A 24929-nucleotide genomic window follows, 5' to 3' on the forward strand; every position below is an offset into this window, starting at 1 on the left:
GTGTTTGAAGACCAGGACCTCAAACCCAGCACCAAGCTCATGGTCTACAGAGCAGTAGTGATACCCGCCCTGCTGTATGCCTCAGAGACATGGACAGCTGGCACCTCAAAACAATGGAGAGGTACCACCAACGCTGCCTCCGCAAGATCCTGCAAATCCATTGGCAGGATAGGCGCACCAACATCTGTGTTCTCGCCCAGGCCAACATGAGGCAATGTGTATGAGTGTACTTCACCAAAGAGGCAATAGGGCAGGTCTGTCACCTGCATCGGGACCTGTAGCCATGCTTATCTGCCTGTGCTCTTTCTGGCTAAGAATGTGTTTTCTACGCTCAACTTTTATGGCACAGGCTCTTTCTCAGGCAGCCACATGTGATGTTTAATATTAGCCAGGCTGTAATATGGGCATGCATTTGCTAGGTGACTGACTAACTTTACAGGAGAGCTGGGGAATTCATCACCTTCTGGCATCACAGAAAGGCGCCGAGATAGGGCAGTCCAGGTGCAATCTCTGGTACCCACATTGCTTTGCGAGTTTCCACAGAACACCCCTACCTCCCAACAGGAAGGGCTTCCATTCCCGCCATGCATAGATTGTGTGTGGCAACATGCAGCGGATCCTATGCTGGAAGTTGTCATCACCCGTTGAAATTTGGCCTTCCCTGACCTCTTCAAGGAAGAAAATCACTTCTGCGATGGCTTCCAGATGATGAAAGCTACTCCGTGCTCCAGTGGATAATGATCTGAATAAGAGTGGCTGAGCAGCAGCAGCGCTACAATGAGGGACATGCCCCTACAAGATGGGTCATCGCGAGCACCATTGGGGTCTTGGAGGAAAGGAATGATAGCTATTCTGTATCTTTAAAAATGCATCCATATAATGCTTATCTTTATTTTAATCAATCATCCAAATAACTTCTGATGTAGAATACATGTGTGTGCAAACTGCAGATTTTTGGTGAAACTCTGCTATTAAGTGGTCAAACTCCAGAAGAAGTAACATGTACCATTTCATTAGCAGCAGAGAGAGTTAAATGATTCCAGATGCAATCAAATCTTGGCTTAGTTGCCTACATGTTATTACAGTTAATTCAAGTTCCAAATGACCAGATAAATTGACGTCCCTGTCCATTATGGTCAATGAAGTATGCATTGCTTTAAATGTGTTTGGTTTGGGAAACCTGTTTCTGATGTGGCTCCCCAATTGTCTGGACAAACCATGTCAGGTTTAAGTGGAGTACGCTGTAATTTAATAATTGGACACTAAAGCATTTAACTTAGCCCATGGTATAAATTGAAATAACCTTGTAAAATGATTATAATGCATTTATTTTCTTTATAGGTTATTATATAGCCGTTTACATGCCTGGATATTTTTTACACCTCATTAATACACCACACCCTTATTTGGCTTGTCATAGTTTGTTTTTGTCAGGTAAGAATGTTTTATATAACCTTAAGTATGCCTCGTAAAAAAATTTTAAACTTAAAGACATTTCTCAACAGTCACATTGTTGGGTGGATTGGCATTGTGATTACAGTGCGGCACTGTACGATAGTGGTAGGACTTTGAACTCTTTCATGTGGAGAATTGTAGGCATTACTCGCAGTCTCGTTGGTTCAGGCGGGTGCTGAATGGTAAGCAAGTCTCCCTTGAGCTGCTCATGCAGGACCTCCTGGTGATTAATGGGTTACACTTTTGAGGTTTGCCTGAAGTCTGGGAGCCAAGTGCCTTCCTACTCTCTTAGCTGATGGTGGTTTTGGAGGGGGGGGTGGTGGTGGTGGCAATGGGGAGGAAATAACCTGAAATAGCTGAGGGCAATTGTAACACCCGGATTCCTGGGGGCAGCTCGGCAGACAGGAATTAAACCTGGCACTTTTTTAATTGTTCGGCTGTGCCGCACCATAGAGCCCAGGTTAGTTGTAATGTTGTTGAACTTTTCTTCAATAAAATAAAATCACTTTGAGAGATTGCTGGGTCAAAACATGTTAAAGTTCTTTTTGGGATTGCTGAGGCAATAAAGTTATAAACTGTCATTCCTGTGGTAGTGTTCAGCAAAGTATTTATTTTTGGCAAATTCATCCTTTCTACTTGCTGGTGGTCTTGTTTATCCAAACTTGACACGCAGCGGCGGGGGAGGCAATTCAGGTCATTATGACCTTGTTAACAGCCCATTAAGAAGTATTTTGAGCTCACCGTTACATTTTATGAGGTCACCCATGGGGTCCACGCTGCTCGGGGATCTCATCAGGTAAGCAGGTTGGGAGTTGTATGACCATGGCAGCATCTCATTACTTGACAGCTGCAAAGGTGCTATAAAAGCTCCCATCTCACAGCTGTTCACTTTCCAAGCTCAGAAGCTGTTGCTTTATTGCATTTGGAAGACAGATTGAATTTTATGCAGGTTGCAAGTGTTTGGAGTAAACTCTAACCAGTGTCCCCTCATTGGAACAACCTCTCTCACCATTGACAGATCGCTTCTGTCATCTCGAGTTCACCTGCCATCTATTACATCCACATTGGTGCCCTTAAAACTATCTCACCTTGGTCCACAGAATCCTACCACGATCAGCTCCAACACCAGCAGCACCAGGCACACCAGCAGCACCAACAACAACACCAACCTTCTCCGCAATCACCTGATGCTGCACAGGGCATCAGCACCCGACCACATTGCTGCCCGGGAGGCCAGGGATGGCCTCGCCATGGCCAGATTTACTTCACTTGACGCTGTACACCCTGGCTGCCACATGATGCGCCAGGTTGGCACCACTCCACACCAACACCATAAAGCATCCCTACAATGTCCAGGCCATTCGTTTCACACTCATCACCATTGAGGGGGAGGGGTACCGTTATGTCTCACCATTCACTGCAACTCACGAAGCCACTTCCAAAGGTTCACACAAATCTGTTCAAGATCACAAGTGTTGAAAATAAAGATTTCAATGTTTGACACCACATTAACAAAAACTTTACATGAACATTGGCTAAAACACACAAGTGCCTACCCTTGTGTGTTGTTAGTTGGTATGATTGGACTGGGATGAGGTGAGTGTGAGGGGTGGCTCGTGAAATGGAAAATTAATAATGTAGATAGAGGGATTGGTGGAGGTCTAAGGTAAGTTGGTGTGAGTAAGGATGTGCAGGAGTAGGGTATGGAAGGCAGAGTGATAGGGATGTGATAAGTGGCACAGCAGGATGAGATTGAGTGTGGCTTTGCAGTAACTTTTCGTGATCTACTGAGATCATTGAAAGGTTTGCGGCACTGCAGCCAGGTCCTCCTGATGACATCCCTGCTTGTGCCCTCCTGTGCAATGTGCAACCAGGCTGCGTTGGTCTCCTGGGGAGAACTCTTCCGCCCATTGGAAGGGAAGAGAACCTCCCTGTGTGCTGTGACTCCCTCCATAAACATATGGAAGGAGTCATGGGAGAGCCTGGGTACAACCATGAACCTCTGTGCCGTGCTCGTCAGTGTTTACAGCACCTCAATGCTGTAGAACACTGACCGCACAAATGTCAAAATTAATTTGTGCATGGTCCCTTTAAGGAAACCGACTGATGACGGGTATCAGACCCGCTTCCTTCAGTTGGCTGGCAAATGGGCTTAATAAGCCCAATTAGGGGAAAATCATTTTGGACAGCGGGCTGGAGCTGGCAGCAAGACCGGGACCCGCCACCGACGTCACTTGCCATGGACACGCCGTGGTTGGTAAAATCCAGCCCAAAGAGTTTGGTTCTATGCGTCATTTAAAGCTACAGTGGACGCAAAGGATAAGGTTCATCCTACCATTAAATCTGGTTGTTGCTTACTTGAGTAAGTGACTGAATAGGATCAATTGTGAGTTTCAGTTGGCCTAATGATGGGCCATACATTTTGCAGGAATGTATTCAATGATCTGTTCATGATGTTTGTAATTATTTTAAGGGAGGATTCAATTTTGTTAAAATTTCAGGGTGATCTGATCGAGGTGTTTAAAATGTTAAAGGATTTGATAGGGTAGATAAAGAGAAACTATTTCCTCTGATGGGGGAATCAAGAACAAGGGGACGCGATCTTAAAGTTAGAGCCATGAACAAAATCAGGAAGCACTTTTTCCACACGGTAGTAGAAATCTGGATATCTAGGGCTAGGGATATGGAGCAAAGGTGGAAAAATGGAGTTGAGGTGCAGATCAGCCATGATCTAATTGAATGACAGAGCAGGCTTGAGGGGCTGAATGGCCTCCTCCTCTTCCTGAATGACCATGATTTTATTAAACCAGAATAATAAGCTCTATGTTTACTAGGCAAAGATGCCAAAGTGAAGCCCTGGAATCGCCAACGCTATATATTGTCATTGTCTGACTCGCTACTGGACTGCCAGTTGGGGAAAATGTATAAAGCTGACCTCGACCCACTGTTATTGATGTTGTTCATGCACAGCAGTAAACTGGATTGCCATCAACTCGCAGCGATGCATTGTGCAGTCTTGTATCTCCAGAGCAATTCAGAAACCGAAACGCAGGTACAGTACTGGACTACAGTCTTGATCTAATCCGATATACACACCTCATTGGAACAAAATATAAAATGTTGCTCTGTTTAATAATATTACTGAATATTTGCAAACTGCAGTTGTATTCTTTGGTTTACAAATTAATCGTAGCATCCCTTTGCTTTTAGCCAGAAGTCACTTTTGAGCAAGGGTCTGGTTTATGCAGGGTGCACTGAGGTATACAACAAGGGTAAATGTTATGAATTTGTGCTCTTGGTGAGCAGCTTAAAATGGACAGCTAATTCTGTGGGTCTCATTAACTTCATTGCCCAAACAGCTAGGCCTAGAAATTAGTCACTGGCGATGGCGCAAAACAGGCGTTATCGGATCGGCTGCCTGTTATACGCAGCGCCTGATATTCAGTTGCATTGACTGCAATAGACCTGAATAGCAGGTGCTGCGTATAACGGGCGGCTGATCCGATACCGCCCGCTTTGTGCCACTGCCCGAGATGAATTTCTAGGCCCGAATGTTCCACATTAGGGAAAGCTCCATGCTGGATGTGTGAATTTGTAATGTTTACTCTATCATGTTTGGATTAGTGTTGATTTATTCGAGTTTCTCCCAGGCCTTATGATTTTTTTAAATTGATGCACCCATGTAGGTAAGTGCATCTGCCATTCAAATGGCGGTTGGTTTGGCTCTGTTCTTAAAACAAAATAGTTGAAACTTTGAAAACGATATCTTTATAATATTTCTTGCTTGTATTGACTACTTTAAATCTTTGTCCACATTGAGCCATTGGTCAATTTTCTTATTAGCTAAGTGTTTTAAGCCTTTTTTTGTTTGCTTTGAGGAACAAATAGAAAAATAACAGTGTAATTTAATATATTAAAATAGTTTAGACCTAGTTAACAGCAATTATATAAATAATCACCTTGTATCTAGGGAGTTTTTTTTTTAAGTTTCAAATTAGAATGGAGGGACAGCTGCGCCATGTGGGAATTTCAGGATGCTTCATGTGTCCCGGAGGCCCATGTGTACAGGAAGTGCCTTCAGCTGCTCAAATACAAGCTGAGGGTTTCTGAGCATGAGGGGCAGCTGGATTCACTACAGGGCATACGGGTGGCTGAATGTTTCCTGGATCACAGGTTCCAGGAGGTGGTCATCCCACAGCCAGATAGAGTTCAGAATAGCAAGTGGGTGGCCACTCGGAAGAGTAGGAAGAGGCAGATCAGTATATTTCCTGCCCAACGAGGAAGGAGGCATTGCTGGATCTAGTCCTGGGGAATGAAGTGGGTCAAGTAGAATGTCACAGTGGGAAAGCATCTTGGGAATAGTGATCATAGTATCATGAGGTTTAGATTAGTTATGGAGAAGGACAAGGAGCAATCTAGAATTAAAAATACTTAACTGGAAGAGGGATAATTTCAGTGAATTGAGGAGGAATTTGGCCCAGGTAAATTGGAGTCGAGGACTGGCAAGCAGAATGTAATGGAGTAATAGGCGGCCTTTAAAGAGGACATGATTTGGTTACAGTCCAGGTACAATCCCACGCATGGGAAAGGGAAGGCCACCAAAGCCAGAGCTCCCTGGATGCTGAAGGATTTAGAGAGTAGGATGAAGCAGAAAATGGGGACTTATGACCGATGTCAGCTTGATAATACAAGGAAAAATCGGGCTGAATACAGAAAGTGCAGAGAAGTGAAAAAGGCAGTAAGAGGGGCAGAGACAGTACGAGAATAGATTGGCGGCTAACTTGATAAATACCTGAAGGAGAAAAATTGCAGGGATATGGGGAAAGAGCCGCGGAGTGGGACTGGCTGGATCGCTCTTTGAAAGTGCTGGTGCAGGCACGATGGGCCGAATGGCCTCCTTCTGTGCTATGATTCTATGATTCATTATAATTATTTTCTATTTTGGTGAATAAAGCATAATAAATGTGCAATCTTATCTAAACACCTTCCAGCAACTAGAAACTTTAAGAAAGTTGCCATAACAGACTCCCACCCATTATATAACCCTAAAAATAACACTTATAACAAACACACAAAATTCAACAATTCAGAGGGAAAAAAATTGCAAACTCCGAAATGTACCCATCCTATATTCCAATTGCTCCAACAACTCCCCCTTCTCCCCACTGCCCACCTTGCACCTATGAACATTATGGGCCTGCGGTACTCTTTCTCGATAATTAACGACTCGGGCTGCTATGCTTAAGATTGATGTTCTGAGACACACTGTTGCGCTACAGCATTGACAAGTCGCCAAGCGGCCCAATATCTTTCATACCACGAGCACAATTGCACTGCAAGGTTGATGCAACATGCCAAGGAACCAGACTACAACTACCGGAAGCCATTGCTTGCTATAAACTTCCTGCTTCCTCCATCCTATATACAGCAGCCCCGAGCACCACACTTTGCTACTCCCTCTCCGTCATCTTCTCTCCCAATCTACAAATTGTGTTCAATCCACTCTCGCTGCATATATAAACTCCATTCCTCCTTCTTCTCTCCCCTGATAAGAGCATTTCTGCCTGGAGCACCACAACCTCCTCTAGCCCCAGATTTTACTACTTGCTCCCTCCCCTCACTCCTGTGCCCAGACACTCCCTAGATTTCACTGCTCAAACCCTCACTTTTTCAAATGCATTGGACATACTAATTGCTTTAATTAAAAACAAAAGGAACAATCATCATGTATGCTGCAAATAGATGAGCACATCATTTAGAAGCCTATGCAGTTTGTTACATATAAAGATAAATGCAATTTTGCAGTAGGAAACCTTTTCAAAGCAACAGAAAGAATCCTCAGAGAAGCATGAATACATTGAGTACAAAAGTAAACTGAGGATAATCAAATATTAGAGAAGACATTTAAAAAAATATAAATAGCAAAGAGAGCAAAGTACAAATAAGGGATTACGTAGATCACTTTCAATTCCATTCAATATTTTAGATGTGAGCAATGCCAAGGAAGATCAGCTAGTGTATGTAAATATGTTTTTAATATAAAAAGGTCAATTATATATTTGAATGTTAGGAAAATAAAACATTGAAAATTTGTCCTGCCTTTAATTTTTGATTTGACTTTTCCTCCATCAGATTATTCACTGGCTGTGTGGTTTGTCTGTCTCTGGCTCTTGTGATCTTATCCAGGAATTCATCCTTGGTAAGAGTAAATTCTAAGAATTGTTATTTTGGTGCTAAAACCTATTACCAACTAACCCCAGAATGGTTTTGAGGGATCATAGATTGTAATCTGTCTTTAATAAAAATATTATTGATATAAAGCATGTTGGTTGAAAAGCAGAGACAATATCAAGAAATTTAATCGATGGTTCTGTGATACGTGGCTTCCAAAATGTTAATTTTCTAATACTTGTAAACTGGGTCAGGTATGTAATGCTGAACAAGTGTGCACACTTTCCTAATGCTCCACATGACAGAGGCACGTTTTCTGAGTGTAATGCAAGAAGCAAGCTGAATCCAATGACTGAGAACAGGACATATCATTCCTCAGTCCACCCGCTAATGCACTCATGTGAATATGTAACAATTCCTGTATATACAGTTAAGGAGAGCATTTTGTTGTAATTCACTGCCCAGAAGAACCTAGTTACTCTAAAAGGTCCTGAATCATTTTGCATTATAGCCCAATGGCAGTGGTAGAGATTTAAAAAAATAATAGACTGGGAGCAGATTTAAGGACAGCGACATAGTTTCCCGCTCGGATGAGAGACTGTTGCTGTCCTTCAATCTACTTCCAGTCGCTAAATAAGCCTGCTTGAGTCCTTTGTTGTTTGATTTGATCATAATTCACTTCCACCTATCAAATGTTCCTTCTTCATATTTTCTATTGTAAATGATGTGAGACCAGTAAATGAGAAGTGTGTCATCACTCTGGATCGATGTTTTCACTTCAGTAAAATCCACATGCATTTTCATACTTAAGTAGACACCACAGTCAATGACTAACTACTTTCCAGTGTTACTTAAGTTTGTATGAATAGTTATATTATGGTAAATAATGCTGCAGATCAGAAAAAACTTGTCTCCATATTTCACTTCATGTTGATTATTTTTTCTTAAATTGTACAAATGTTTTGGTTCTCTGGTAAAACTTTTATCTGTGTTCAAAATGAATTTGTTTCAGGTACTTTGTACAGGAAAGCTATCTCAGAGACAAACACCATTGATAAACTGCTACCATATTCATCCTTATTTAACTGGGATGGGGTAAGACATCTTGCATATAATAAAACAAAATTGAAACTGTTTTTGAAAATATGCAGATACTGTACCTTTTGTTATGTTTAAATATAGGAAGCTAATCATTTCTTTCCAATTATCAATAGGAAATTCCTGGAGTAACCTACAGTACAGAAAATATTTCACAACCTGTTAGAAAAAAGGTGAGACTACTGTATAATGCAGATATAGTTTTAAGCATTCAACGACTGTTCACAATAAAACTGTAAACATTGTTTTCACTATTTTAATGACTTTGCGTCTCCCGGTAAGCCATTTAACACTCCTGGTGACCCATGGTAAATATTGAAGTGCTCCCAAAAGATCTGCCATAACTTCCGAAAGACTGTCCCTTAACTATAGGATAACGGTGCCACCATTGGAGAAAGCGTTTTTATTAAAATACATGGCAGCTAGTGTATCAACAAATCAAGAAAAATACAGAATTCTTGAGATGGTGCTCATGGTGTGCAGTACGCCTGGCCTCTGATGAATTGAAATATGACATTGTAGACTTCTAGGGTTTGTGGACCACAGTTTGAAAACCAATTAGTTAGTGCTAAAGACTCTCTTGTGACTTCTGGTTCACAGTACTATACTGTGATTCAGTCGCACATATTGTCTGTTAGACTGACAGTTCTCCCCTGTTTCCTCTTTCTCCACCTCCCCCCCCCCCCCCCCCCAACACACACAAAGGCAAATCTCTTTGCTTCACTGAAAACTAACCAGATCCTCTAAGCGTACAGCTTAGCAGTTTGAGGGTCAGATGTTGGTATGACTATTATTTGTGACTTAAGTGATGTAATGTATTTCCTCCTTTTAAGACACTCCTTAAAACCTACCTTTTTGACCAAGCTTTTGGTCACCTGCCCTAATATCTCCTTATGTGGCTGTCAAATTTTGTTTGATAACGCTCCTGTGAAGCACCTAGTTAAAGGTGCTATATAAATGCAAGTTGTTTGCCACTCTGGAGTTGTTATATTATACAGTATTTGATTATTTGCTTGTCAATATTTTTACTAGTGTATGCATTCCCTTTCCAGATTCAAAATCTTAAAGGTTTTTGGGAAGAGCTGAACAGGAATGTGGAATCTGTGAAGAATTTAGAAAATTTACATAGCCCACGGTACAATAATAGTTCCTTGAGAAGAATCAAAGCAAAGCTATTTTCAGAAATGGTAAGACAATTTTAGTGAGCATTCATAGTTTTTAATGTAACCAGTAAGCAATTTAACACTTTTTGGAAACCTTTGAAAGTGGCTTGTAGGTGCCATTTAATTTTAATAAAACTATTTTAAAATCAGGAGCATATATTGATCTTGAATAATTTTATTGAATCTGTAAAGCGAGGTTAATGGTTTTAGGAAAGAAAGTATTGGCTCCATAAATACACACAGCTTGCAGGTGGCAGTGTGGGTGTTGGGAACCTCCACTCCTCATGAATGCATAGATGCATTCAAGGGGAAGCTAGATAAGCACATGAGGGAGAAAGGTATAGAAGGGTATGTTGATGGGAACATAGGAGTAGGCCATTCAGCCCCTCGAGCCTGTTCTGCCATTCAATGAGATCATGGCTGATCTGCAACCTAACTCCATATACCTGCCATTGACCCATATCCCTTAATAGCTTTGGTTTAAAAATAACGACCTAGCATCAATTGCTGTTTGCGGAAGAGAGTTCCAAACTTCTACCACCCTCTGCGTGTAGAAGTGTTTCCTAATTTCACTCCTGAAAGGTCTGGCTCTAATTTTTTAGACTATGCCCCCTTGTCCTAGAATCCCCAACCAGTGGAAGTAGTTTCTATCTATCCAATCTGTTCCCCTTAATAGCTTGAAAACTTTGATCCGATCACCCCTTAACCTGCTAAAATCTAGGGAATACAACCCTAATTTGTGTAATCTCTCCTCGTAACTTAACCCTTGAAGTCCGGGTATCATTCTGGTAAACCTACGCTGCACTCCCTCCAAGGCCAATATATCCGTCCTAAGGTGTAGTGCCCAGAACTGCTCACAGTACTCCAGGTGTGGTCTAGTATAGCTGCAGCATAAATTCTACCCCCTTGTATTCTAGTCCTCTAGATATAAAGGCCAGCATCCCATTAGCCTTTTTGATTATTTTCTGTACCTGTTCATGACATTTTAATGATCGATGTACCTGGACTCTCCAAGTCTCTTTGGACTTTCACTATTTTTAGCCTTTCACCATTTAGAAAGTACCCTGTTTCTATCCTTTTTAGGTCCAAAGTGGATGACCTCACATTTGCCTACATTGAAATCCATTTGCCACAGTTTTACCCAAATTCACTTAATCTGTCGATATCCCTTTGTAATTTTATGCTTCCATCCAACTGCCTACAATTCCACCTACCTTTGTGTCATTGGCAAATTTGGATATATGACTTTCTGTGTCATCATCTAAGTCATTAATAAATACTGTGAATAGTTGAGGCCCCAACACAGATCCTGCAGGACACCACTAGTCACCACCTGCCAATTTGAGTACCTACCCATTATCCCTACTGCCTGTCTCCTGCCACTCAGCCAATTTCCTAACCAGGTCAATAATTTGCCCTCAATTTCATGAGCTTCTACCTTAGTTAAAAGTATCTTATGTGGGATTTTATCAAATGCCTTCTGGAAATCCATATAAATAACGTCGATGGACATTCCCCTGTCCACTGCTTTAGTCACATCTTTAAAAAATTCAGTCAGGTTTGTCAGGCATGACCTACCTTTCACAAATCTCACTGATCAACTGAAAATTTTTGAGGCATTCAGTCACCCTATCTTTAATTATAGACTAGCCATTTCCCAACAACCGATGTTAGGCTAACTGATCTATAATTCCCTGGTTTCCTTCTCTCACCATTTTTAAATAGCTGAGTTACATGCAATAGTGTTATAGATGAAGAGGTGTGGAGGCTCATGTGGAGCATAAACACCGGCATAGACCTGTTGGGCCAAATGGCCTGTTTCTGTGCTGTAAATATTCTGTAAGTTGGTGGTCACCTAATTTGAATTGAAACGGTGGACACCTTTGGGTGCTTCTTGGGTGCCTGGTGGGGGAAGGAGGAGCAGGAAAAACAGTGCAGGTAAGCCATTCTTTGGAATAGCAACAGAAAATGCTGGAAACACACTCAGCAGGTCAGGCAGCATCCGTGGAGAGAGAAACAGAGTTAATGTTTCAGGTCTGTGATCCTTTTGTCAGAACTGGAAAAAGTTAGAGATGTAACAGATTTTAAGCAGGTGCAGAGGCAGGGAAAGGGGGGAGGGGAGGAAAGAACAAAAGGGACGGTCTGTGATAGGGTGAAAGGCAGGAGTGGTTTAAATGTTGCAGATGGGGATGGCAGAATCATCCACAGCTGCCACCTGAAAAAATAGGGGTAGAGGTTATGGTCTGAAATTGTTAACTCAATGAGTCCAGATGGCTGTAAAGTGTCTAATAGAAAGATGAGATGCTGTTCCTCGAGCTTACGTGGAGCTCTTTTGAGTTGTCCATGTAAAGGTTTCCTTTGCTTCCCAAACTGCTTCCTTTTATATGGAGTTTTGTCCCAAAAACACACTGATGGAAATTCAAGGTCTGGGCTGGGACCTGGCTGATTATTCGGACCCTGTGGATTTCTAGGGGCATTGTCTCAACTTCTGGAAGACCAGGACAATTTTTTTCTTGATCACTTTTAATTTTGTGTAGCTAACTTATCTCCTAGTGTGTTCTGTCAGATGGTGCATGTGAAAAGTAAAATTGCATTGTTAACAAAATTAACTGAATCATAAAGGTGGACAGCAGGTGGAACAAAAACATCAAGATTAAACATGAGAGATTTAGAGGAGAGATCAGGAGAAACCTTTTATACCGAGGGGGGGTTGTGAGGATTGTGGAATGCACTACTGGAGCTAGTGTTTGAAGCAGAGACCATGTCAATATTTAAGAATGAATTGGGTAGGTGGTGGGTAAAGAGATATAGGAATAGGGTGGGCACGTGGATTAGGAGCACTGCTTGTGTGAAGGATAAACATCCGAAAAAGATGGACGGTAAAAAGACCAGCTAGTCCATCGAGTGTGTCCCATTCAATCGTGTAGTTACTGAACAACATGACTCCCCAACACTCCCCAGCCACCAATAGCCATGCAATCTCCTGTAAGAAGCTAAAAAAAGCTTTTTCTTTAACAAAACAAACCCTGGACCAATTTACGGAAAAAAGAATTCTGGGAACTTCCTCTCCGACCCCCAAAGGAGGTGATAAACGAGTTCCAGGAGATAACCATGACCATGAGGTACATCACCCAACATCCTACCTACCCTTTGTATGCTGTGATGGCTGCTTTCTCCAGGAACTTATCCAGCTGCCTTTTGAATGTTTGCAGCAAATCTGCACCGACTGCATGAGCTGGTAACCTATTCCAAGGATCAATAATCCTCTGGGAAGGAAAATCTTCTTGCAGCTAACTTGGTTCTATGGCTACATATGTATGTCCCCAACATAGACTATTTCCATATTGTAACTTCTATATACTAATTTTATTGAGTGTTTTTAGTATTTCCTGACTTCAGAAAATGTATTTGCAAGTCTGGTCATGTCATAGCTGGTAGCTTTTTATTGAGGAACAGCTTTCTGGCCTCCGTATGTATATTTTAAATGAATTGCTTATTTGTATGATTCTCTGAATAGAAGGTACTCATTTTAATTGTTTCTGCTGGAATATTAAGCAAGTCCAATGTACTTTAGTGCAGGGGGATAGATTTTTCTCATGTATCCTCTCATCGGGTGTTACTCGAGTAATGTGTTGTTAGTACCCACCTGACCATTTGGTGTGAATCCTGTCTGTGTGATCTCTGCTTCATTGTTTGAACTTTTGGGTCATATTGGACTTGGCATTGAGAGTTTGCCGTGGGGAGGGGTGGTGCATAAGGGTTAAAAAGGTAAAAAAACAAAAAAATGTTTCTTCATGTTGCTTCTGGTTCTTTTGCCAATCACCTTAAATCTGTGTCCTCTGATTACTGACCCTTCTGCCACTGGAAACATGATTTTGAACACCTCTCAAATCTCCCCTTAGCCTTCTCTGCTCTAAGGAGAACAACCCCAGCTTCTCGAGTCTCTCCACATAACTGAAGTCCCTCATCGCTGGTACCATTCTAGTAAATCCCTTCTGCACCCTCTCTAAGGCCTTTACATCTTTCCTAAAGTGTGGTGCCCAGAATTGAACACGATACTCCAGCTGAGGCCTAATCAATGTTTTATAAAGGTTTAGCATAACTTCCTTGCTTTTGTACTTTTTAAAATTCGTTTTTATGGGATGTGGGCATTGCTGGCAAGGCCAGCGTTTATTGCCCATCCCTAATTGCCCTCGAGAAGGTGGTGGTGAGCCGCATTCTTGAACCGCTGCAGTCCGTGTGGTGAAGGTACTCCCACAGTGCTGTTAGGTAGGGAATTCCAGGATTTTGACCCAGCGACGATGAAGGATCAGCGACATACTTCTAAGTCAGGATGGTGGTGGTGTTCCCATGCACCTGCTGCCCTTGTCCTTCTAGGTGGAAGAGGTTGCGGGTTTGGGACATGCTGCCGAAGAGGCCTTGGCGAGTTGCTGCAGTGCATCTTGTAGATGGTACACACTGCAGCCACGGTACGCCGGTGGTGGAGGGAGTGAATGTTTAAGGTGGTGGATGGGGTGCCAATCAAGCGGGCTGCTTTGTCCTGGATGGTGTCGAGCTTCTTGAGTGTTGTTGGAGCTGTACTCATCCAGGCAAGTGGAGAGTATTCCATCACACTCCTTACTTGTGTCTTGTAGATGGTGGAAAGGCTTTGGGGAGTCAGGAGGTGAGACACTCGCTGCAGAATACCTAGTCTCTGACCCACTCTTGTTGCCACAGTATTTGTGGCTGGTCCAGTTAAGTTTCTGGTCAATGGTGACCCCCCCCCAGGATGTTGATAGTGGGGGATTTGGTTATGGTAATGCCGTTGAATGTCAAGGGTAGGCGGTCTCGCTTGTTGGAGATAGTCATTGCTTGGCACTTGTGTGGCGCGAATGTTACCTGCCACTTATCAGCCCAAGCCTGAATGTCGTCCAGGTCTTGTTGCATGTGGGCATGGACTGCATTATCTGAGGAGTTGTGAATGGCGCTGAACACTGTGCAGTCATCGGCAAACATCCCCATTTCTGACCTTATGTTGGAGGGAAGGTCATTGATGAAGCAGCTGAAGATGGTTGGGCCTAGGACACTGCTCTGAGGAACTCCTGCAGCGTGTCCTGGGGCTGTGATGATTGACCTTCAACCACCGCAACCATCTTCCTTTGTGCTAGGTATGACTCCAGCCAGTAGAGAGTTTTCCCCCTGATTCCCATTGTCTTCAGTTTTACTAGGGCTCCTTGATGCTATACTCGGTCAAATGCTGCCTTGATGTGAAGGGCAGTCACACTCACCTCACCTCTGGAATTCAGCTCCTTTGTCCATGTTTGGACCAAGGCTGTAATGAGGTCGGGAGCCAAGTGGTCTTGACGGAACCATCAGTGAGCAGGTTAATAAAGCCAAGGATCCCATATGCTATTTTAACAGCCTTCTCAACTTGTCCTGTCACCTTCAAAGATTTACATACACCCCTAGGTCTCTCTGTTCCTGCACCCCTTTTTAAAATTGTACCATTTAGTTCATATTGCCTCTCTTCATTCTTCCTACCAAAATGTATCACTTCACACTTCTCTGCATTAAATTTCATCTGCCATGTGTCTGCCTATGTCCTCCTGAAGTCTGTTACTATCCTCCTCATTGTTTACTACATTTGCAAGTTTCATGTCATCTGCAAATGTTACTATCCACTTTGAATATCTTATCCAAATCCACTACATTCAATCCTTTCATAATTTTGAAAACCTCAGTCATATCTCCTCAGGTTATTCATCTTGGGCAAACTGTTTAAGCCTATCCAAGTAAATAAGAAATCTAACTTTAGTTATAATTCTTGCTGGTGTCCACTGCATCCCCTCCAGATCCTCAATATCTATCACCAGATGTGGGAATCCAAACCAATACTCCATGTGTGGACCTGCCAGAGCCTTATAACCCAAGTTATAACAGCGCTCTTACTTTGTTGTAAAATTAACAGTTTGAATTTGATTTCTAAAAGTGCTTTTTCAATTATTTCAGAAAGTAGATGAAAGGGCAAGCAGGCACTTCAGAAATATCTTAGAAAATGCCAAAACGTAAGTGAAATTTTCTAACTTTTTAAGAATATTGATGGGGTATTAATTTCCACAGGGATTTTTCTGCTCACCCGCTGTAAATTTAGCAGACGAATCGCAGAAACCCCGGAAAAATTAGTTTTCCCAGGGTTTCCGGCTCTTCCACTGAAGTTACAGTAAACGAGTGGGAGAGCTTCCACGGAAATTGATGGCCTAGATTTTAATTTTATCTTATTGACCAGTCTGCTGGTTATTTGAGGATGCTTAAGTTCTGGTTTAATTTGTGCAGGATTCTTTCAAAAGTGGATACATGGCCCTCAGGTAGGAAAAGATGGATTGATTTTGCTTGTATAGAGATTATATCCCTCACTGATGATGGATTTGCAGTGCTATACTTCTAGCGTAACTGCTCGTAAGGCTTAAGTAAGCAATGACTGTCCGTCTTTTTACAATGGATAAATGAGTCAAACTTTCCATCACAAATGAGATGTTGATTTTATACTATGGGTATAAGATCCTTAATCATATGTTTTGCATTATTTTTGAAACACTTCTTGCAGTTGTTAAGTGATATTTCACATGTACATTTTTCCTTTTGAATTTTCACACATGCAAAATATTTGCTTTGCAGGCAATCACACCCTAGAACACAGAGGTTATTTGAACAGGAACAGGTGTTTTGCCTTGGCAATTAATTTAGGGAAAAAAAACGTGTAGCAGTTTTCCTTTATAACTAGGGGTGTGTGTAGCTGAATAAAGGTTAACGAGTGCATCAACTTTTCTTTTAATAACAGAACAGCCAGCGGTTCCCTTGTTTCAGGAAGAAGACTGCCAGCAGATGGTGCTAATAGGACTGGTAAGGGGCCCAGGTGGTGGTGTACTCTGTATATTGTATGCTGGAATACAGAAGGAAAAAGTAATAAAAATTGATTCAAGCTTTTCATTTAAACAACAAACCTGTACTGAAAAATTCTTTTATGAAGTAATTTATAGTAGATGGAGTTCACACTTAATCCTCATCGATGCCCACAGATTTGTTGCCTGGGGCACATGTAACCTGCCATTCTGTATAAAATATGATGCATATGCTGGCACTACAATTTATGCCTTGAAAACACAGCTCTCCTTTCACTCACTAATACATTACAACTTGGTTGAGCATATGCCTGTAAAACAGTTAACCTGTAACAACATCAGGCAGTTTCGAGATCCCTCCCCCTCCCCTTCAAAGTTTGTGGGATTTTTTTAAACTAAGGTTACAAAAGACCAGAAAAATCATGGTTGTGACTGAAACGGTAGAAATTCTTGATTATATAGTAATAGATTTTGCCTGAGTCTTAACCATCAGGTTGATCTGCTTATCCTTAATTCCCTGGACCAGTACAGCTAGTCATGCACTATTACTGAGATAATACAGGTACAAGGGGGTATATCAAAAAGGGTTTGACTGGTACAATCTCTCTTGATTTTTCTTGTGAAACAACGAAAGTTATTAGCTTTCCTCATATAGACTAATGTGCACAAAACTGATGGACCATTGACTAGTTACTGTAGTATTTTAGACATTGAATGATTCATTGAAAAAAATTATTGTGTGCGTCACTAAGTACGGCCCCCACCACTTAATGCCCACATTTAAAACGGGCAGTCGCTTATATCGGCCAAAAAGCGTTAAGCATTAGCCATTTGCATTAACATCAGTTTCAAAGTTGACGGTTATGGTGTCGTAAGTGTTCTGTTTATTTTAAGCAGAAACAGCTTTGCCTACTCACTAGTTCGCTCCTCGTTAAGTGGGTTAATCTTCCATGGCAGATGTGTAAGTGAAATTCATTAGATATTTGGGTTGTTTAACTGGTTGATCGGTGAAGGAGAATTCCATGGGGAATGACTTGTTTCTGAATGACGGGTCCTGTTCCCTTCAGTTTCCTGATGACCGCAGCCAGGGTGAGTTGATGCTGCGGAGCTCGGTGTCCTTGGTCAAATACGTGCATCAGTTTGGCTGAATGCTACCCTTAATACCTTTTGCCCAGGCTGCACAGCTTCGTCATAGATCCAGTTTATATTGCACTCTGTGACCTTCAGTATTACATGTCTAATGATGAGCATCTCTCTACATTCTTCAAAATGCAGTATAGCGCTACCACGTTATACCGGCCATCGCATATAACAGGCAAATCGGGTTTGCACGAACGTGCCTTCTTATAAGCGGTGGGGACAGTACTGTTGTTAAAAACCAGTGTCGAGCTGCTCACTGTTTTGGTTGCAAAATGACAGATTATTTCATTGCAATTTTTGTTGCTAGTACTTGGTAAATAGTGAAAAAAATTTAATGCCTGAGTTAATTGTCATAAATATCTTCATTCCTATAGATGGTTGAGAAACTGAAGGAACATCTACTGAAATATCTTCATTGTATAGGAAAGAAGAAGATTGACCTGATAGTTAACAGCTATGTGGTGAACTTGGTTTGTGATGCTTTCTTTACTTTTAACGCTAAGTGGTTGAATACTAATTAGACAGTTATAAGTTATAAAGCACTTGGATATTTTCCTGCCATGTCACAGTTTGGTATTTTAGCACAGCTAAACTGTGTTCAGGTTATTTTGAAGGGGGAATCAGGAACAGAAAGATACAATGTAAAGAGCATTCACGACAAATTTTCTGAACTTGTCCAGATGTGAAATGGTCTTACAAGGACCAACAATTGCACCAAGCTGAAGTGCTCTTGACACATTTAAATTTACATAATTTCACCATTTGTTAAAATAGAATTGCACAATAAGCTTTACCACTCTATGAAGTGGGTGAAAAGAGAAGCTTAGTCTATTAAGAAGGCCCTAAAAGGGCAGAGGCTCTTTTATGTTGAATATTTTGTGGCATCAGAGAAGTGAGCGTTTATGTAGAAATGAAAACAACTGAATATTGGCTGGAAAATCTCTAGAAAGCTGATATAATAGAAGCATTTATAAGGGCTAAGCAGAGGGAGTAAAAGAAGAAATATATAAACTGAGGCTATTAAAATACAAACTTTCATTGCAACATAGGGAGTGACTAGTCACTTAACTGCATGCTAAAGAGGTTGGGAAGTCGGGGGTTGCTTTTGGAGTGCCCCAAATACAGTATTTTATGGTTGAAGTTGTACAAGATGAAATAAAATATGCCAGGGAGATAGCTGGCACCAGGCTGCATCTGCTGTTATACCACTCTCCATATCGGCAAGCCTTGATTCACCTACCTGGCAGTGATCGAGGACAGCTGACTCCACATGCTCCAGGTGAGTAAGGTGGAAGGTACAGAGCTGTGTGATCTGCTTTAAGGACAACTGCAGCCAACCTGAGACATAGCCACTGGCAGTCCTATATTTCTGGGTCATCTCCTCTATCAACTTTTCTTCCTGTGCCGCCTTCCAGGCTAACGGAGATCATCCGTAATATCAACAACAGCAGCAACTTCCATAGGAACAGGAGTAGGCCATTCAACCCCTCAAGCCTGTTCCTCCATTCAGTTAGCTGATCTGTATTTTAACTCCTTGGTTCCGTAACCCTTAATACTCTTGCCTAACAAAAGTCGATCAATCTCAGGTTTGAAATTTTCAATTGACTTAACTGCAATAGCTTTTTTAGGGGGGGGGGGTGGGGGGAGTTCCAGATTTCCACTATCATTTGTGTGAAGATTTGTTTCCTGATGTTATCCCTGAATGGCCTGGCTCTAATTTTAAGGTTATGCCCCCTTGTTCTGGACTCTCCCACCAGAGGAAATTAGTTTCTCTCTATCTACCTTATCAAATCCTTTAATCATCTTCAAAACCTCAATTAGATTACCCCTTAATCTTCTGTACTCAAGGAAATACAAGCCTAATCTATATAACCTGTCCTCATAATGTAACACTTTTGATGCGCCATCAATAACTCCAGAAGACTAAGAGATAAACTTATAACAAGTAGGCTTTTATTAACAAAAGAATACGAGCATGCCTCTGCTGGTAGACCGATCCTTAAAGCCAGGGGGACTGGAGGTCAATCACCTTTATACCTGGGCTTAGGGGTGGAGCCAGGGGCGGAGCCAGCTGAGGCATGCCCAGACATGTTCTGTACAGGCAGATTAGTGGTTTACCACAGCTTTTAGCCCACGTATCACTTCTGGTGAATCTGCGCTGCACCCATTCCAAGGTGCGGTGCCCAGAACTGAACACACTACTCTAACTGGGGTCTAACCAGAGCTTTATATAACTGCACCAGAACTTCCATTTCCAGCCCTCCTGAGATAAAGGCCAATATTCCATTAGCCTTTTGAATTATTTATTTGTACTTGTCCAATAGCTTTTAGTGAGCCATAAATCTCTCTGCTCCTCCGTAGTTCCTAGCTTCTCCCCATTTAAAAAAATACTCTGATCTATCTTTCTCGGGTCCCAAGTGGACACTGAAATGGATAGGGATGGCAGGACGAGAGGTAATGCCTATAAAATCATACGCAGAGTTAGGTTTGATTTAAGCAAACATGCCTTTTCACTGAGAATCCTTACTCTCTGGAACAAATTTCCACAACACGAGGTAGAGGATGACTGGTCCTTTTTATATTTGGGAAAAAAAAAAAAAAGAAATTGCCAGGTTTCTGAGATAAGAAATCATTGCTAGAAAAAGGGGTAACTCGCTAGTTTAGATTGTGATACGACATGGGCAATCATGGTATGGAGGTTGCTTGATTGCCTTAGGTGGTCAGTGAGGAATTTCCTGAATTGGCGATTGCCTCTACTGAGACCACCTTGCTTGGGTGTGGGTGATTGGGGTTTGAGGTTACGGTCTGCTGCATGGGCAGTTTCATGGACCTGATGGTTTTATTTTTTACACCTTTTTTGTTTTTGTATGTTTAATCCTCCTGCATCATGTAGTAACAGCTTTACTTCTCCAATCATCAAACAGGGTTTGGGTGCTGCATCCCTCCATTGCTTGGTCACAGATTCAGTTTCCTGACTCCACCTTTCTTTTATGATCCACTGGATTTGGCCAGCAACTCCTTTTTGCTCCACACACTCTCTTTGGTCAGTCAACCAAAAATTATTGATCCCACATTGCCTTTAAATGCCAGCTGCAATCCTTGTAGAGCTAATGCGATGGACATTCCACCTCCTCCATTTGGTGAGCTTCCAGTGTGAAGTTTAGGCCAGGCCAGAAGCTCGCTGTGTATATGCAGTGAGGGCTGGCTTTGGAAGATCTGATGGGGTTGGCTGTGCGATGTTTGTGCAGTTGCAAAACCCACTGTGCACCAATCTTAATGAAAAATTGCAGGATCATAAAACTTGTGTTCATGTCATGACGTTGAATAATTTTGTGATAAATTGTCCTTTCCTTTAGCTTGAATGCATCCGGCAGATTGCAGATACGATATGGAAAAAATACGGCCTCGGCACCCACATCCTGTGCTTGTAAGTGATGGTCATTTTAAAGCAGAACAATTTGTAGCACCAAATGTGGCACATTATCAAGTGAAGACTAAGAATATTCATTTTATTCATAGTAAAAATTCTGAGAAAACTAATAGTTGGCTATTAAAATTGTAGGTCAAGTCTTTTCTATAATAGTTATAATATAACGTTTTTTAAAAAGTGGAATTTGAAACTTGAGGTGCTAAAATTGGAACGTGGACGTAGGTATGCAGACCATCGAGAATATGTGTGTGTCAGATAGGGTTAGTAGAAGTTTCCTCCTGTGGCTCCTGTTACATTAAAACCACATTTGAAGGAAGATGGGAGCAGAAGATGACCAGTAAGGGCTCACTTTCATTTTGTTTGTAGGAATGTTAATTTAAAACAAACTTTATTTTTTTTAAAAAGTACCAGAATAGACCTAAACATTTTGTAGCCACAATACCTCAATTTATAAGTTTATGTGGAATAAAATAAGATGCTCATTTAACGCTGGTACACAGATGTGAGTCACCTTATTTTAATCTTGCATGTCTAATTACAACAACAACGTGCATTTATGTAGCACCATTAATGTAGGAAAATGTCCCAAGGTACTTCAGAGGAGCATCATCAGACAAAAATTACTCTATTCAAAGAAGGGATGACTAAAAGCTTGGTCAAAGAGAGAGGTTTAAAGGAGGAGAGAGATGGACAGGTTTAGGGAAGGAATTCTACATCTTGGGGTGTGGATGGCTGAGGGCATGGCCATCAATAATGGGGCGAAGGGTGTGGGGAGATGCTTAAGAGGCCAGAGCTGGAGCAATGCAGAGTCCTCGTCTGAGGGTTGTTGGGCTGGAGGAGGTTACAGCGATAGTGAGGGGTGAGGCCATGGAGGGATTTGGACACGAGGATGAGAATTTTAAATTTGAGGCGTTGGTGGACCGGAATGCAATTTAGGTCAGTGAGCACAGGGGTGATGGGTGAGTGGGACTCGGCGAGTTAGAATATGGGCAGCAGAGTTTGAAAAGCTCAAATTTATGGAGGGTGAAAGATGGGAGTGGGCCAGGCGAGCATTGGAATAGTTGAGTCTGGAGGTAACAAAAGTATAGATTAGGATTTCAGCAGCAGATGGGCTAAGGCAGAGATGGCCAATGTTATGAGGTGGAAGTAGGTGATCTTTGTGGTGGAAATTCGCAAGATTAGCCCCCAGTGGGTAGGAAGGTCAACAAGAGTAGAGGATTCTCTAATTTTACAAATTCTCTAATAGTAAGAAGAGGATTAGAGAATTAGTAAAATTCTAGCATTGTTCATGGTTTCTTTGCCCAGTAGTTTTAGCTTCATTGATTTTATTTTGAGGTGGTGGGGGAGAAGTGTTGGATAATTTTGTTGCATAAACTTTAGAAGATGGCCCTAGCAGAGTAAAATAACTTCTGTCCAACAAAAAGCCATACAAACTAAATTTAATGCATGGAATCCTTGTGCGTTACTAGAATCACATACTGGGGGTTAATTTCAACTCTGGCGGGGGCACAAAACAGGTGATATTGGATCAGCCGCCCATTATACACCCAGGCCTGATTTTTCCTTTTCATCGGAAGTTGGGCGGTGTGTATAACGGGCGGCCGATGTGCTACTGCCCACCGTCAAAGTTAAATTTCACCCCATTGCCTTTAATGTTCTTTGTAAATTGAGAAAACTGTTAAATGCAATTTTTTTTTTTAACACTTATGTAGGTCCAGCAGAGGGAAAGTAAATTCTGCAGAGTCTGTTGTGTTCCACATGATGGCTCGTGTTTTGGAAGCTGCTGAAGGACTTTCTTTACCTCTTCCACCAGGTAACGTGTGTTAATTAATAAGTAGAACTCTCGAGCTAGTTTAGAAAGACTAGTCAATCCTCTGTGGTAGTCTTCAAATGAAGCCAGGTGAAAGGAAGGTTGATGATTGGAATAGGGTGTGCAGAAGCAATTCTGTCTCCATTTTAAACTCCTTTTCTGTCCTTATTTTATATATTTTTCCATTATAAAATTATCTGTGTCCATATTTCTTATGGAAACTGCCTATGGAAACTTGTCACACTATAATTACATCCTCCTGTCAGTAAATGATGAGATCCATTGATCTGCTTTAGAATTTTTAGCGCACATAAATGACTGTTCAGGACATTTAATGGGTTTGAATTACATTTTTATTGGAGTAAATAACAGTAACAACTTACATAGCCCCATGAACCTTGATTGGCTCAAACAGTTTTTGGAGCCAGTTTTCAATCGGAGCTGGAATAAATTTAATTTGAAATTGTCCTCTTATTACGCATAAGTAATCTTTCACATCACCTTTCCTTAGCTCCTAGCATGGACCTCTTGCAGATTCTGGGGCATAAAGAAGCTTTCAAACTCTGACCTAAAAAAAACCTCTCCTTCCCATCTTAACCACCACACATGGTGATGTAGAATTTGGTCTTTCCAGATAACACATTGCTGGGCATTGAAGCCAGCAACTCTGAGTCCCCACTACACAGCCTATCCATCATCCTGAAAGAAGTTAGAAATCTGAAATAAAAGAACAGAAATAGCTGGAAATACACAGCAAGTTCATAATCATCTGAAAAGGGTATTATCTCAGATGGAGGCCTCGATCAGAGGAGTAAGTCTCTTGGTGTGGCTATAAGGACACTACTGCACGGTGGCAGAATTGGAATCTTTCCCACAACAAATGGAAAAAATATGTATGATTGCATTTCTTCCCCTATAATACATTTTTGTAGTACTGCCTCTGCACTCAGAGTTCACTCTTTTATTTTTATAACATTTTACATTGTCTTTAAATGCATATACTCATGCAGCTTTTTGTTGAATTCTTCATATCTATCCTTGGCCCACTCCTATTTCTCATCTACATGCTGCCCCTCGGTGACCTAATCAGAAAATACGACGTCAGGTTCCACATGTACGCCGACGACACCCACTTCTACCTCACCACCATCTCTCTCGACCCCGCCACTGTCTCTGATTTGTCACGCTGCTTGTCCGATATCCAGTATTGGATGACCAGAAATTTCCTCCAACTGTATGTAGGGAAGACCAAAGCCATTGTCTTCCGTCCCCACCACGAGCTCCGTTCCCTAGCCACTGACTTCATCACTCTTCCTGGCAGCTGTCTGAGGCTGAATTAGATGGTTCGCGACCTTGGTGTCATATTTGACCCCGAGATAAGCTTCCAACCACATATCCGCTCCATCGCCAAGACCGCTTACTTCCACCTCCGTAACATCACTGACTCTGCTCTTGCCTCTGCTCATCTGCTGCTGAAACCCTCATCCATACCTTTTGTTACCTTTTTTATTCGTTTATGGGATGTGGCCAGCATTTATTGCCCATCTCGAATTGCCCTTAAGAAGGTGGTGGTGAGCCGCCGCCTTGAACCGCTGCAGTCCGTGTGGTGAAGGTACTCCCACAGTGCTGTTAGGGAGGGAGTTCCAGGATTTTGACCCAGCGACGATGAAGGATCGACGATATACTTCTAAATCAGGATGGCGTGTGACTTGGTGGGAACTTGGACGTGGTGGTGTTCCAATGCGCCTACTGCCCTTGTCCTTCTAGGTGGAAGAGGTCGCGGG

General features: G+C 41.9%; 1 protein-coding gene across 5 annotated transcripts in view; it reads left to right on the forward strand.

The window, feature by feature from the left end:
* Positions 1 to 24929, forward strand: part of gsap (gamma-secretase activating protein) — a 91842-nt gene that overhangs the window by 39651 nt on the left and 27262 nt on the right. For all 5 annotated transcript variants that reach the window (XM_086010416.1, XM_086010414.1, XM_086010415.1 and 2 more), the window contains 12 exons: positions 1342 to 1434; positions 4290 to 4507; positions 7588 to 7654; positions 8639 to 8721; positions 8841 to 8897; positions 9777 to 9911; positions 15876 to 15931; positions 16200 to 16231; positions 16705 to 16766; positions 18280 to 18375; positions 21262 to 21332; positions 23048 to 23148. In XM_086010416.1, the coding sequence (XP_085866542.1) occupies positions 1342 to 1434; positions 4290 to 4507; positions 7588 to 7654; positions 8639 to 8721; positions 8841 to 8897; positions 9777 to 9911; positions 15876 to 15931; positions 16200 to 16231; positions 16705 to 16766; positions 18280 to 18375; positions 21262 to 21332; positions 23048 to 23148 (1071 nt within the window). The remainder of the gene's footprint in view (positions 1 to 1341; positions 1435 to 4289; positions 4508 to 7587; positions 7655 to 8638; positions 8722 to 8840; positions 8898 to 9776; positions 9912 to 15875; positions 15932 to 16199; positions 16232 to 16704; positions 16767 to 18279; positions 18376 to 21261; positions 21333 to 23047; positions 23149 to 24929) is intronic.

This window comes from Somniosus microcephalus, chromosome 17 (assembly GCF_052327205.1).
Source record: "Somniosus microcephalus isolate GS21.2 chromosome 17, FLI_Smic_1.0, whole genome shotgun sequence".
Classification (NCBI taxonomy): domain Eukaryota; kingdom Metazoa; phylum Chordata; class Chondrichthyes; order Squaliformes; family Somniosidae; genus Somniosus; species Somniosus microcephalus.